The sequence below is a fragment of the Ochotona princeps genome, unplaced genomic scaffold (genome assembly GCF_030435755.1).
Source record: "Ochotona princeps isolate mOchPri1 unplaced genomic scaffold, mOchPri1.hap1 HAP1_SCAFFOLD_1606, whole genome shotgun sequence".
In the NCBI taxonomy this organism is placed as follows: Eukaryota; Metazoa; Chordata; class Mammalia; order Lagomorpha; family Ochotonidae; genus Ochotona; species Ochotona princeps.
This window is the reverse complement of record NW_026696382.1, coordinates 1-10,467: the sequence shown is the minus strand read 5'-3', so window position 1 is coordinate 10,467 and position 10,467 is coordinate 1. Positions and strand designations below refer to the sequence as shown.

The following is a 10,467-nucleotide window of genomic DNA, read 5'->3' as shown; positions in this document are numbered from 1 at the left end:
GGCTGAGTGGGAGTCGGTGCACGTGCTGGATGTCTGGTTTATTGCCACTAAACGAGAGTTAAACCACAGCTGGGCAAGGTCGCTGACGGGACGCCACATGGCCACAGGCCACCACTGCCTGGACCTGGGGGCCTGGCCTTTCCCCCAGCACCTGCCAGCCTGGGAGCCCTGTGGCTGACCACTGTGTCCCATGGTCACCAGCCGGAGGACAGGCTGCGCGCTGGTGGTCTCGCTGGGCTGGCTTCAGTGGACTGGTCCAGTGCACCCTCTAGAAGTCCAGGAGCTGTGGGGGAGCAGGTCTGAGTGTGGGGCGAGTGCCACGCCACCCATGGGTGCACCCCACACCTGGCACCCCACACACCAGCTGCGGCAGCACCTTCTCCAGCTGCTCCACGTCCACCTGGGCTGCATCCTCTGCCTGGGCCTGACGCACCCCACGGACGGCCGCCTCTGCCGAGACACGGGCTGGGGAGGCGGGGGCTGCACGGGGCCCCCACCACGAAGCGCTCCGGCAGCGCCTGCTCAAGGGTTTTTGGGGACATGGTGGGAGATGGGCCTAGTGGGAGTGGGTGCTTGTGCGGGAAGGCGGGAAGGTGGCCTTGGGGTCCCACTGGGTGCTGGCACTCACCCACTACGAAGATCCTTAGCAGCTCGGCCGTCAGCTGCAGCGCATCCGCGCCCACTGCAGAGGGATCAGGCTCAGCGTGCGTGGCCGGCCCGGCCCCCCCAACACTCCCCGCACCCCCGGACCACGCACCTCGGGTCTTGTCGTCCCTGAAGTGCAGATGCAGAAGTTTGCTCACCAGCTCCTGGGGGGAAAGGGGTCGGCGCTTGCAGGCGCAGGGCAGCCGCACTGTCCCCGCCCGTCCTCCTCCCCCTCCCGCAACTCCCACCGCACCCGACTCCACAGACCCCACAGACCGTGCAGACCCCGCAGCTCGCACCCCGCAGCTCCCACCGCACCCCAGACTCCACAGATCCCGCAGCTCCCACAGACCGTGCAGCTCCCACAGACCCCGCCGCCCTCACCTTCCGGAAGCTCGTGTCGGACCCTTCCATGGCCGCCGCCTCGCGTCTCCGACTTCCCGGCCAATGAGGCGGAATTTGCCTTCCAGAGCCCGCCCCCCCGGGCCGCTGGCCAATAAACCCGGAGCGCGCGCTCCAGAGCCACGCCCTTCCCCAGCATCTCCAGCCAATGAGCCTGCGAGCGTCTGCGCGAAGCCTCCTGGGACTTGTAGTTTTCGCTCGCCACTTCCCGGTGCGCCCGCTCTTCCTGGATACGGTGCTCCCCACGCGGCCCGGTCCTCCAGCCCTGCCCGGGCGCCGCGGGGCATGGAGGGGCTGCGGCGCTCCTACAGCCGCCTGTGCCGGCAGAGCGGGGCCGAGCCGCAGGAGGCCGTGCTGCAGCAGCTGCGCCAGCCGCCGCGGGGCCGGCTGGACCTGGCCGCGCACAGCCTGACCGTGCACAGCTGCAGGGCGCTGGGCACGCTGCTGCGGGGCGAGGCGCTGCTCACCGAGCTGGTCCTGAGCGACTGCATGCTGAGCGAGGAAGGTGGGCAGGGCCCGCGAGCTGGCCTGGCGGGGACCGGGCAGGGGAGAGCCCCGCAGGGAGGGCCGCGAGGCCGGGGCGCAGCGTGACCGTCGCTCCGCCCGCACACAGGGGCCGCGCTGCTGCTGCACGGGCTCTGCGCCAACGCCGCTGTCCGGCTGCTGGACCTGAAGGTGAGCCGGCCTGCGCGCGGCTGGCGGCCTCCTCCCTGCCGCCTGCAGCCCCAGGCGGAGCCGCCCAGGACCTGCCCGTGGGCTCATGCCCTTTCCCATCCCAGGGCAATAACCTTGGAGCCACAGGGGCCCAGGCGCTGGGGAAGCTGCTGCGACACAACAGGTCCATTCAGAGGTAGGGCACCTGCCAGGCCACTCGGGTCGGTGCCAGACACAACCCAGACCGTGTGGTCACCCCAGGCCCACCCGCTGCACACAGCCTCACGCTGGAGTGGAACAGCTTGGGTGCTTGGGAGGACGCCTTCGCCGCCTTCTGCGGGGGCCTGGCGGCCAACGGGGCCCTGCAGCAGCTGGACCTTCGCAACAACCAGATCAGCCACACGGGGGCCGAGCAGCTGGCCCTGGCCCTGGCGGTCAACAGCACCCTGCAGGAGCTGGGTGAGCGGGGCGGCCCCGGGGCTCCCTGCCAGGGCGTGTCCCGCGTGGTGACACCTTGGCCCTTCCAGACCTGCGCTGGAACAACCTGGGCCTCCTGGGCGGCCGGGCTCTCCTTGGCTGCTTCCCCGGCAACCGTGCCCTGCGCCGCCTGGACCTCGCTGGCAACAACGTCCCTGGCGACGTCCTCCGGGCCGTGGGTAGAGTTGGGCCAGGGGTGCGGGCGGCGTACCCCAGCTGACCTCCTGGCGGCCGTGCGGTGGGAGGCTCACAGCCCACCCCATGGCCACAGTTGGGCCTCTTGGCTTTTGTCCCTTTCGCCCCAGAGCGAGGGGCCGCGTTCGGGAGGGCTGGGCAGGTCTCCACCCCCTCCTGCTGTTGCGGACTTTGGGGTGCCCTACCCCAGTCCACCTCCCACCCTCGAGCTGCAGGCTCTGGCCAGCCCTGACCACTGCAGTCGTCCATGGCCTGGTGCTGTTGGGGCCTTTACGGTGCCCACCCCTCAGCACCCTCGGCTCCCAGGGGTCAGCCCCTGGGGGCTCACGAGGCCCCTCCGACAGAACAGAATGTGGGCCACAACCAAGACAGAGACGCCACGCTGCGGGAGAGCCGGGCCCGCACCCATGTGCTTGTCCAGGAGGTCCAGCAGCTGCGGGAGGAGAAGTCCAAACAGGTGTGGCCAGCAGGGACTCCCACTGGGGCGGGGCCATGGGCGGGCCCCACGACGGCCTCTGCCCTGGCCACAGCCCGTGGCCCCTGCAGGCTCTGCCCTGGCCACAGCCCGTGGCCCCTGTGGACCCTGCCGGCTCTGCCCACAGTTTCTGGACCTGATGGAGACTGTGGAGAAGCAGCGAGATGAGCTGGCTCGGAGCAGCCGGTTAGCAGGCCTGGGGAGGTGGGCTGCAGGGTCAGCGCCGATGCACAGCGGCCCTGGCGTGGCACGCTCTGGGGACCAGGAGCAAGGATGCAGGTCCCTGAGCCCTCTCTGGTCACAGGGCATCGGTCGAGCGGGTTGGGCAGCTGCAGGAAGCTCTGAACGAGAGGCAGTCGGTCATCAGCGCCCTCAAGGCCAAGTACGTGGGGGGTCCTGCAGGGACTGGGCAGACTCGCTGGAGCCTGAGCCCTGGGAAGCTGCAGTGGCTGGCCGCCCTCCCACAGGCTACAGATGACCGAGGCTGCCCTGGCCCTGTCGGAACAGAAGGTTCAGGAGCTAGGTGAGCTGCTGGCCGTCTCGGAGCGGGAGCAGCTGAGCCAGGCACGGCAGCATGAAAAGGAGCGCCGGCAGAAGCAGCAGGTGCCTGGGTTGGAGTGGGGCCCAGCGGGCTGACCTGCAGTGACTAGGGGTGACCGCTGCCTGCCCTGGCAGGAGGCCGCCGAGCGCGAGGCCAAGTTCCTCAGGGACTTGTCAGCCACCAATGAGAAGAATCTACTCCTCAGGGACCAAGTGAGTGCTGGGGCACCGTGAGTGGCAGCCAGCCGCAGGGCTGCAGGTGCCCCACCCACACTGACCCCCGGGTGGGTGTTGGGGCACCGTGAGTGGCAGCCAGCCGCAGGGCTGCAGGTGCCCCACCCGCACTGACCCCCGGGTGGGTGTTGGGGCACCGGGAGTGGCAGCCAGCCGCAGGGCTGCAGGTGCCCCACCCGCACTGACCCCCGGGTGGGTGTTGGGGCACCGGGAGTGGCAGCCAGCCGCAGGGCTGCAGGTGCCCCACCCGCACTGACCCCCGGGTGGGTGTTGGGGCACCGGGAGTGGCAGCCAGCCGCAGGGCTGCAGGTGCCCCACCCGCACTGGCCCCCAGGTGGACGAGTCGGAGCGGAAGGTAAAGGCCCTGCAGGAACAGCTATCCCAGGCCAGGCAGCAGCTGACCACCACAACAGCTGAGCTGAAGCTTCGGGCCTTGCAAGCTGAGGGTGGGCCCAGTGGGCAGCCCTGTGGGGGGCAGGGGGCTGAGGGTGGGCCCAGTGGGCAGTCCTGTGGGGGGCAGGAGGCTGAGGGGCCTGTTTGCCCACTGCGTGCTTCTCCGGCCACCAGAGCGCCTGGACGCCGAGAGGAGGAGAGCCAAGCAGAGCCTGCAGGATGCAGAAAGCCTGCGTGTCAAGGAGGTGCCCCGGTGCCCCTGGGTTGGGGCTCCCCCGGGGAAGGGAGGGGCCCGGGACCTGTGCTGAGCCCTGCCCACACGCCCCGGCAGGTGGAACACATGAGGCAGCAGCTCGAGGAGAATGAGAGGGCCTCGCAGGAGAGAGTGCAGCGGCTGGAGGCCACACGGCTGGCACTGGAGGAGGTGGGCGGAAGCGGTGGGGCAGATCAGGAGATAGTGGGGGCCGAGCTGGACCAGGACTAGCCAGGGCTGTGCTGCAGGAGCTGGGCCGCGTGAAGGCAGCTGCGCTCAGTGAGCGTGGCCAGGCAGAGGAGGAGCTCTTCAAGGTCCGGAACCAGGCCCGTCTGGACGAGGTGAGGCCAGGGCACACGGACCTGTGGCCATGCCCAGAGCAACCACGGCTTTGCAGGGTTGAGGCATGTGGACGGAGGGGCTGGCCTGCGGGTCGGGAAGGGGCGTCCACAGATGCCAGCAGCCCCTCCTGTGCCCGCAGCAGCAGCGCCTGGCCCACCTGGAGGAGAAGCTGCGGCTGCTGGCACAGGCGCGGGACGAGGCTCAGGGCACCTGCGTGCAGCAGAAGCAGACGGTGGCCGAGGCCCAGGCCAGGGCCAGCCAGCTGGAGCTGCAGGCGGACGGCCTGCGGAGGCGCGTGGAGGAGCTGCAGCAGGTAGCCACGAGGGCGCAGGGGGCCAGGGCTCAGGCGGGTGCGGGGGCTAGGGCCTAGGTGGGTGCAGGGGTACCAGGGCTTAGGGGGCCATGGCCTAGGCGGGCGCGGGGTGCCAGGGCTTAGGGGGCCATGGCCTAGGCGGGCGCGGGGGACCAGGGCTTAGGGGGCCATGGCCTAGGCGGGCGCGGGGGGCCAGGGCTTAGGGGGCCATGGCCTAGGTGGGCGCGGGGGGCCAGGGCTTAGGGGGCCATGGCCTAGGCGGGCGCGGGGGGCCAGGGCCTAGGTGAGCGCGGAGACCAGGGCCCAGGCGGGTGCGGGGGCCGGTCTCACCCGCAGCACCCGCAGGAGCTGAGCCACAAGGAGCAGGAGAAGGTGGCCGAGGTGGCCCGGGTGCGCGCGGAGCTGCAGGCGGAGCAGGCGGCCCAGGCGGCCCTGAGGGAGAAAGCGCTGGCCCTCGAGCGCCAGCTGCGAGGTGGGCGCGCAGCCGGCCCGGGCAGGCGGGTGCGCCTGGGGGTCCTCCGCGTCCCCTGCTCACCGTGCCGGCGGCCCGCAGCCATGGCGAGCGACCACCGGGAGGCGCTGCGGGACCGGGAGAGCGAGAACTTGTCGCTGCGGGAGAAGCTGCGGCTGCGGGAGGCGGAGGTCGCGCGCGTCCGCGACGAGGAGGCACAGAGGGCCAGCTTCCTGCAGCAGGCCGTGCTGGCCTATGTGCAGGGCTCCCCGCTGCGCACGCTGAGCCCCCCGAAGTGAGGGCGGCCGCGCCCCGCGCCCCGCGTCCCTGTGCAAACACGACTTTTGTACTTTGTGATACAGCTCGGCCTCATGTCTCTGTGTTGGGGCGGGCGTGGGGAGGGACAGGGCGCGCGCCCGGACGCGGGGGTCGCGCGGCGTGGACCCGCCCCCGCCCGCCGCCCGCTCGGCTGTCTCCGCACCCGCGCTCGGCGGCGCTCGGCTGTCTCCGGCGCGGCTCGGCTCGGGTCCGCGGCCGCTGCGGCGCCGGGCATTTCTCCGCAGCTCGGCTCGCGGCCGCGCCCATGCAGGCCATCAAGTGCGTGGTGGTCGGCGACGGGTGAGTACGCGACCCGCGGCACGGTGGGGCGCCCGGGGCGGCGGGGGGGGCACGGCCAGGCGGGGCGGGGCGGTCTCGGGATGCGACCCGGCCCACCTGCTGCTGCTGCGGCCTCGCCCTGCACTGTGCGTCCTGCCGGGGGTCCCTGTGTGCCGTGCGCCCTGCCGGCCCCCCGCCCCGTGCGCCCTGCCAGGGGGACCCCGTGCGCCCTGCCGGCCCCCACCCCGTGTGCTCTGCCGGGGATCCCCGTGTGCCTTGCGCCCTGCGCCCTGCCAGGGGTCCCCTTGTGCCCTGTGCCCTGCCCGGCCACCCCCCCCCCCCCGTGCGCCCTGCTGCGCCCCCCCCCGTGTGCCCTGCCAGGGGGACCCCCATGAGCCCTGCCAGGCCCACGGTCCCGTGCGCCCTGCACACTGCCGGTTCCCCCCCAAGTGCACCCTGCTAGGGGTCCCCGTGTGCCCTGCCGCCGCCCCCCCCCCCCGTGTGCCCTACCAGGGGCCCCCTGCGCCCCAGGGCCCTGCGGGCGGAGCAGGCCAGGGGCCAGGCAGGCACGTGTGTGTCTGCAGCGCCGTGGGCAAGACGTGCCTGCTCATCAGCTACACGACCAACGCGTTCCCAGGAGAGTACATCCCCACCGTGTGAGTGTGGGGAGGGTACATCCCCACCGTGAGAGCGGGGCGTGGAGGGCGGCGGGGATGCGGCTGCACAGCAGGGGGGGGGGTCCCCTGACCTCCGACCCGCACCCCTCCTGCAGCTTTGACAACTACTCGGCCAACGTGATGGTGGACGGCAAGCCGGTCAACCTTGGGCTGTGGGACACGGCGGGGCAGGAGGACTACGACCGGCTGCGACCCCTCTCCTACCCGCAGACGGTAGGGGCGGTGGGGGGCTGTAGGGGGTCCTGGGGGGCAGCAGGGGGGCGGGCCGGGCTGCGGACCCCTGTGACCTCTGCTGCCCACCCCCCAGGATGTCTTTCTGATTTGCTTTTCCCTGGTGAGCCCGGCCTCCTTCGAGAACGTCCGTGCCAAGGTAGGGCCAGACAGGAGTGTGTTGGTGGGGTCTGCAGGGCTGGGGGGCATTGGCGCCTGCTCAGGTCCCTGCCAGTTGGTCGGGCCCCCCTGACATGGGAGGAGCCTTCCAGCTGGTCACCCGTGACATGGGAGGAGCCAGGCCTGGGCCTGCAGCATCAGAGCCCATGTGCACCCCCCCAGTGGTACCCGGAGGTGCGGCACCACTGTCCCCATACTCCCATCCTGCTGGTGGGCACCAAGCTGGACCTCCGGGACGACAAGGACACCACCGAGCGGCTGCGGGACAAGAAGCTGGCACCCATCACCTACCCACAGGGCCTGGCCATGGCCCGTGAGATCGGTGAGGCTGCGTGGGAGGGCAGGGCGGGGACGGCTGCCCCACGCCTCGGCCACCCCGGGGCCGCCACGTGTCCTGGTCTCTGGTCACTGTCCCAGGCTCCGTCAAGTACTTGGAGTGCTCGGCACTGACCCAGCGGGGCCTCAAGACGGTGTTTGACGAGGCCATTCGTGCTGTGCTGTGCCCGCCCCCCGTCAAGAAGCCGGGCAAGAAGTGCAGCGTGGTGTAGGGGCCAGGCTGGGCGCAGCCCCAGCCTTCTCCGGCCCCGGGAGCCCCGAGGGAGCGGGGTCTTCCTCAGGGTGCAGGGCCAGCCTCCAGGGAGGGTGGGCAGGGTGCCCGGGGCAGGGGGCAACCCCGTGGCCTTTTATACAATAAACGTTCTCCACCGCCGCCTCCTGCCTCTCCTTCCCCCGCACCCGCAGTGCTTCCCAGTGTGGGTCACCAGGTGGGCTCGGCTCGCGCAGGGGGCGGGGAAGGGGCTCAGGTCCCCACGGACCCCGCGTGGGTCGCTGGCCCTCAGCCCTGGCTCTGCCGCCCTGGCCACCCCCTCGGGAGCCCAGGCATCAGCACACAGCTCGCTCCACAGTGCAAGTTTATTTGGGCAGGGGCGCTGCAGCCCGCGGTCCTGGGTGGGTGCCGGTCAGGTGGCCAGGAAACCGCCATCCACCGGCAGGGTGGACCCCGTGGTCATGCCGCTGCGGTCACTCAGCAGGAAGAGGATGGCGTCTACCACGTGTTCCACATCTGCGGGCGAGGCAGGGGTCCGCGTGGGGCTGCGCTGCCCACCGGCGCCCTCCCAGCCCGCGTACAGCCCGCCTCTCACCAGCAAACTTGCCCAGCGGGATGCGGTCCAGCATGGTCTTGGCCTTCTGCGGGTCGCTCCAGTTGGCCTGGCCCATGGGCGTCATGACCACAGTGGGGTTGACTGCGTTCACTCGGATCTACTCAGACAGGAAGGGCTTAGCGGGGGCGGGCCGGCGGGCGCTGGGGGAGACGCCCCAAGTGGCTCACCTTGTGGGGCCCGAGCTCCAGGGCCATCACCTTGGTCAGCATGTCCAGGGCACCCTTGGTGGAGCCTGCGGGAGGATGCCAAAGGGGCCCAAGTCCACAGGGGGAGGGGAGAGGAGGGGCAGGGGAAGAGGCAAAGGGCAGGGGAGGGGGAGGACAGGGCAGGGGAGGACAGGGTGGGGGAGGGGGAGGGGAGGACAGAGCAGGGGAGGGGAGGGCAGGGGAGGGGGAGGACAGGGCAGGGGAGGGGGAGGACAGGGCAGGGGAGGACAGGGTGGGGGAGGGGGAGGGGAGGACAGGGCAGGGGAGGGGAGGACAGGGCAGGGGACGGGGGCGCAGCGCTCACAGTACACGCTGTGGTTGGTAACGGCCCGGTGGGAGGCCTGGCTGGACACGTTCACAATGGCCCCTGGGGCTCCGCGGGCGATCATGCCCTTGGCCACCATCTGCAGCGGCACCGGGGGTGAGGCGGGGCGGCCGCGGCCCATGAGCCCCCTTCCCCAGGGGCCGCGCTCACCTGGGACACCTGGATGACGGCGCGCAGGTTCACGGCCAAAGACCTGAGCGCAGGGAGAGGGCGGAGCCTGGAGAGGGCGGGGCGGCTGCGGGAGGCCCCGCCCTCCAGCCCGGTCACGCCCACACTCCACACTCCGCCCTCCGCCACGGCCACGCCCCCGGCTCACGTGTCACAGGCCTCCTTGGTGACCTCCAGGAAGGGCTGCAGCAGCGCCACCCCCGCGTTGTTGACCAGCAGGTCCACGGGGCCCAGGCCGCCCAGCGCGCGCTCGGTGGCCTCCCAGTCGGCCAGGTCCACGCACAGGGTCTCCATGCCCGGGCACTGCGAGCGGCCGGCGGGAGAGAGGCAGAGCTACTGGGGGCCGCGCCCACCCCGCACCCTGTGCCCTGCGCCCCGCGCCCTGTGCCCCGCGCCCCGCACCCTGTGCCCCTGTGCCCCGCACCCTGTGCCCCTGTGCCCCGCACCCTGTGCCCCTGTGCCCCGCACCCTGTGCCCCTGTGCCCTGCGCCCCGCACCCTGTGCCCCTGTGCCCCGCACCCTGTGCCCCTGTGCCCCGCACCCTGTGCCCCTGTGCCCTGTGCCCCGCACCCTGTGCCCTGCGCCCCGCGCCCTGTGCCCTGCGCCCCGCACCCTGTGCCCCTGTGCCCTGCACCCTGTGCCCCTGTGCCCCGCACCCTGTGCCCTGTGCCCCGCACCCTGTGCCCCTGTGCCCTGCGCCCCGCACCCTGTGCCCCTGTGCCCTGCGCCCCGCACCCTGTGCCCCTGTGCCCTGCGCCCCGCACCCTGTGCCCCTGTGCCCCGCACCCTGTGCCCCTGTGCCCTGCGCCCCGCACCCTGTGCCCCTGTGCCCTGCGCCCCGCACCCTGTGCCCTGCGCCCCGCACCCTGCACCCCACACCCTGTGCCCTGCACCCGCACCCTGTGCCCTGCACCCGCACCCTGTGCCCTGCACCCACCCCGCGGGGAGCCTACCTCGCGGACCAGGCTGTCCAGGTCTGCGCGGGTCCGGCTCACGGCCACCACCCGCGCGCCCGCCGTGTGCAGGGCCTGCGCCGTGGCGCGCCCGATGCCTGTGCGGAGCGGGACTCAGTGCGGGCCCAGCCCCCGTCCACTCTGCAGGTCCGTCCATCGTCCGTCCCCCGTCCACTCTGCCCCATCCACTCTGTCCCTGTCCCCTTGTCCCTCCATCCACTGTCCCCGTCCCCCCGTCCACTCTGTCCCTCCATCCCGTCCACTCTGTCCCCGTTCCCCTGTCCCTCTGTCCACTCTGTCCCCGTTCCCCTGTCCCTCTGTCCACTCTGTCCCCGTCCCCCTGTCCACTCTGTCCCTCTGTCCACTCTGTCCCCGTCCCCCTGTCCCTCTGTCCACTCTGTCCCCGTCCCCCTGTCCCCCGTCCCCGCCCCGTCCACTCTGTCCCCTCCACCTTTGCCCGCCCCGGTGACCAGCGCGCGGCGCCCGCTCAGCCCCAGCTCCATGTCGGCGCCGTCTGCGCGCGCAGCGGGCGGCCAATGCTGGGGGCGCCGGGGGCGGGGCGCGGCGGGGCCAATCGCAGGCCGGCCTGGGCGGCGGGGGCGGGGACATCCACA

The 10,467-nt window shown here is 72.1% G+C and overlaps 4 protein-coding genes across 6 annotated transcripts; 2 read left to right on the top strand and 2 right to left on the bottom strand.

Annotated features, from left to right (window-relative positions):
- Window positions 1–28: 28 nt before the first annotated feature.
- CENPX (centromere protein X) lies at window positions 29–1,148 on the bottom strand. Of its 2 annotated transcripts, XM_058659406.1 has the most exons (5): window positions 1,030–1,144; window positions 758–809; window positions 629–682; window positions 362–450; window positions 29–283 (listed from the first exon to the last, which is right to left on the bottom strand). In XM_058659406.1, exons 1-5 carry the CDS (start codon window positions 1,057–1,059, stop codon window positions 269–271), a joined length of 240 nt encoding a protein of 79 aa, XP_058515389.1. In that variant the 5' UTR covers window positions 1,060–1,144; the 3' UTR covers window positions 29–268. The 2 variants fall into 2 exon arrangements, with proteins under 2 accessions (XP_058515389.1, XP_058515388.1); XM_058659405.1 differs by having other exon boundaries at window positions 629–809; window positions 1,030–1,148.
- Window positions 1,149–1,286: 138 nt separating this feature from the next.
- On the top strand, window positions 1,287–5,693 carry LRRC45 (leucine rich repeat containing 45). Its single transcript, XM_004592841.2, has 17 exons — window positions 1,287–1,552; window positions 1,661–1,722; window positions 1,827–1,897; window positions 1,982–2,160; window positions 2,229–2,357; window positions 2,718–2,830; window positions 2,976–3,034; window positions 3,153–3,230; window positions 3,316–3,451; window positions 3,524–3,601; window positions 3,957–4,068; window positions 4,190–4,260; window positions 4,347–4,439; window positions 4,517–4,609; window positions 4,750–4,923; window positions 5,269–5,395; window positions 5,477–5,693. Exons 1-17 carry the CDS (start codon window positions 1,333–1,335, stop codon window positions 5,671–5,673), a joined length of 1,992 nt encoding a protein of 663 aa, XP_004592898.2. The 5' UTR covers window positions 1,287–1,332; the 3' UTR covers window positions 5,674–5,693.
- A 168-nt stretch (window positions 5,694–5,861) lies between these two features.
- Window positions 5,862–7,637, top strand: RAC3 (Rac family small GTPase 3). 2 transcript variants are annotated; one of them, XM_058659407.1, is made up of 6 exons: window positions 5,862–5,992; window positions 6,556–6,627; window positions 6,744–6,861; window positions 6,956–7,018; window positions 7,201–7,360; window positions 7,456–7,637. In XM_058659407.1, the coding sequence occupies exons 1-6, from the start codon at window positions 5,958–5,960 to the stop codon at window positions 7,584–7,586; spliced, it is 579 nt and encodes a 192-aa protein (XP_058515390.1). In that variant the 5' UTR covers window positions 5,862–5,957; the 3' UTR covers window positions 7,587–7,637. The 2 variants fall into 2 exon arrangements, with proteins under 2 accessions (XP_058515390.1, XP_058515391.1); XM_058659408.1 differs by lacking the exon at window positions 6,556–6,627 and having other exon boundaries at window positions 7,456–7,635.
- A 295-nt stretch (window positions 7,638–7,932) lies between these two features.
- Window positions 7,933–10,406, bottom strand: DCXR (dicarbonyl and L-xylulose reductase). Its single transcript, XM_058659396.1, has 8 exons — window positions 10,305–10,406; window positions 9,854–9,951; window positions 9,049–9,203; window positions 8,883–8,925; window positions 8,712–8,811; window positions 8,369–8,433; window positions 8,181–8,298; window positions 7,933–8,101 (listed from the first exon to the last, which is right to left on the bottom strand). The coding sequence occupies exons 1-8, from the start codon at window positions 10,354–10,356 to the stop codon at window positions 7,998–8,000; spliced, it is 735 nt and encodes a 244-aa protein (XP_058515379.1). The 5' UTR covers window positions 10,357–10,406; the 3' UTR covers window positions 7,933–7,997.
- Window positions 10,407–10,467: the final 61 nt, after the last annotated feature.

What these genes read in the sequence shown, in the direction of transcription:
- CENPX (XM_058659405.1), bottom strand. Translation starts at nt 1,059, where the DNA reads ATGGAAGGGTCCGACACGAGCTTCCGGAAG. An exon ending in CCGACACGAGCTTCCGGAAG is followed by an intron (nt 810 to 1,029) that starts GTGAGGGCGGCG and finishes CTTTCCCCCCAG; the next exon opens with GAGCTGGTGAGCAAACTTCT. An exon ending in GCTAAGGATCTTCGTAGTGG is followed by an intron (nt 451 to 628) that starts GTGAGTGCCAGC and finishes GTGTCTCGGCAG; the next exon opens with AGGCGGCCGTCCGTGGGGTG.
- LRRC45 (XM_004592841.2), top strand. Translation starts at nt 1,333, where the DNA reads ATGGAGGGGCTGCGGCGCTCCTACAGCCGCCTGTGCCGGCAGAGCGGG. An exon ending in CACAACAGGTCCATTCAGAG is followed by an intron (nt 1,898 to 1,981) that starts GTAGGGCACCTG and finishes CGCTGCACACAG; the next exon opens with CCTCACGCTGGAGTGGAACA. An exon ending in ACCAGGCCCGTCTGGACGAG is followed by an intron (nt 4,610 to 4,749) that starts GTGAGGCCAGGG and finishes CTGTGCCCGCAG; the next exon opens with CAGCAGCGCCTGGCCCACCT.
- RAC3 (XM_058659407.1), top strand. Translation starts at nt 5,958, where the DNA reads ATGCAGGCCATCAAGTGCGTGGTGGTCGGCGACGG. An exon ending in GGAGAGTACATCCCCACCGT is followed by an intron (nt 6,628 to 6,743) that starts GTGAGTGTGGGG and finishes CCCCTCCTGCAG; the next exon opens with CTTTGACAACTACTCGGCCA. An exon ending in CCCTCTCCTACCCGCAGACG is followed by an intron (nt 6,862 to 6,955) that starts GTAGGGGCGGTG and finishes CCCACCCCCCAG; the next exon opens with GATGTCTTTCTGATTTGCTT.
- DCXR (XM_058659396.1), bottom strand. Translation starts at nt 10,356, where the DNA reads ATGGAGCTGGGGCTGAGCGGGCGCCGCGCGCTGGTCACCGGGGCGGGC. An exon ending in ACCAAGGAGGCCTGTGACAC is followed by an intron (nt 8,926 to 9,048) that starts GTGAGCCGGGGG and finishes CCCTGCGCTCAG; the next exon opens with GTCTTTGGCCGTGAACCTGC. An exon ending in CCGTCATCCAGGTGTCCCAG is followed by an intron (nt 8,812 to 8,882) that starts GTGAGCGCGGCC and finishes GTGCCGCTGCAG; the next exon opens with ATGGTGGCCAAGGGCATGAT.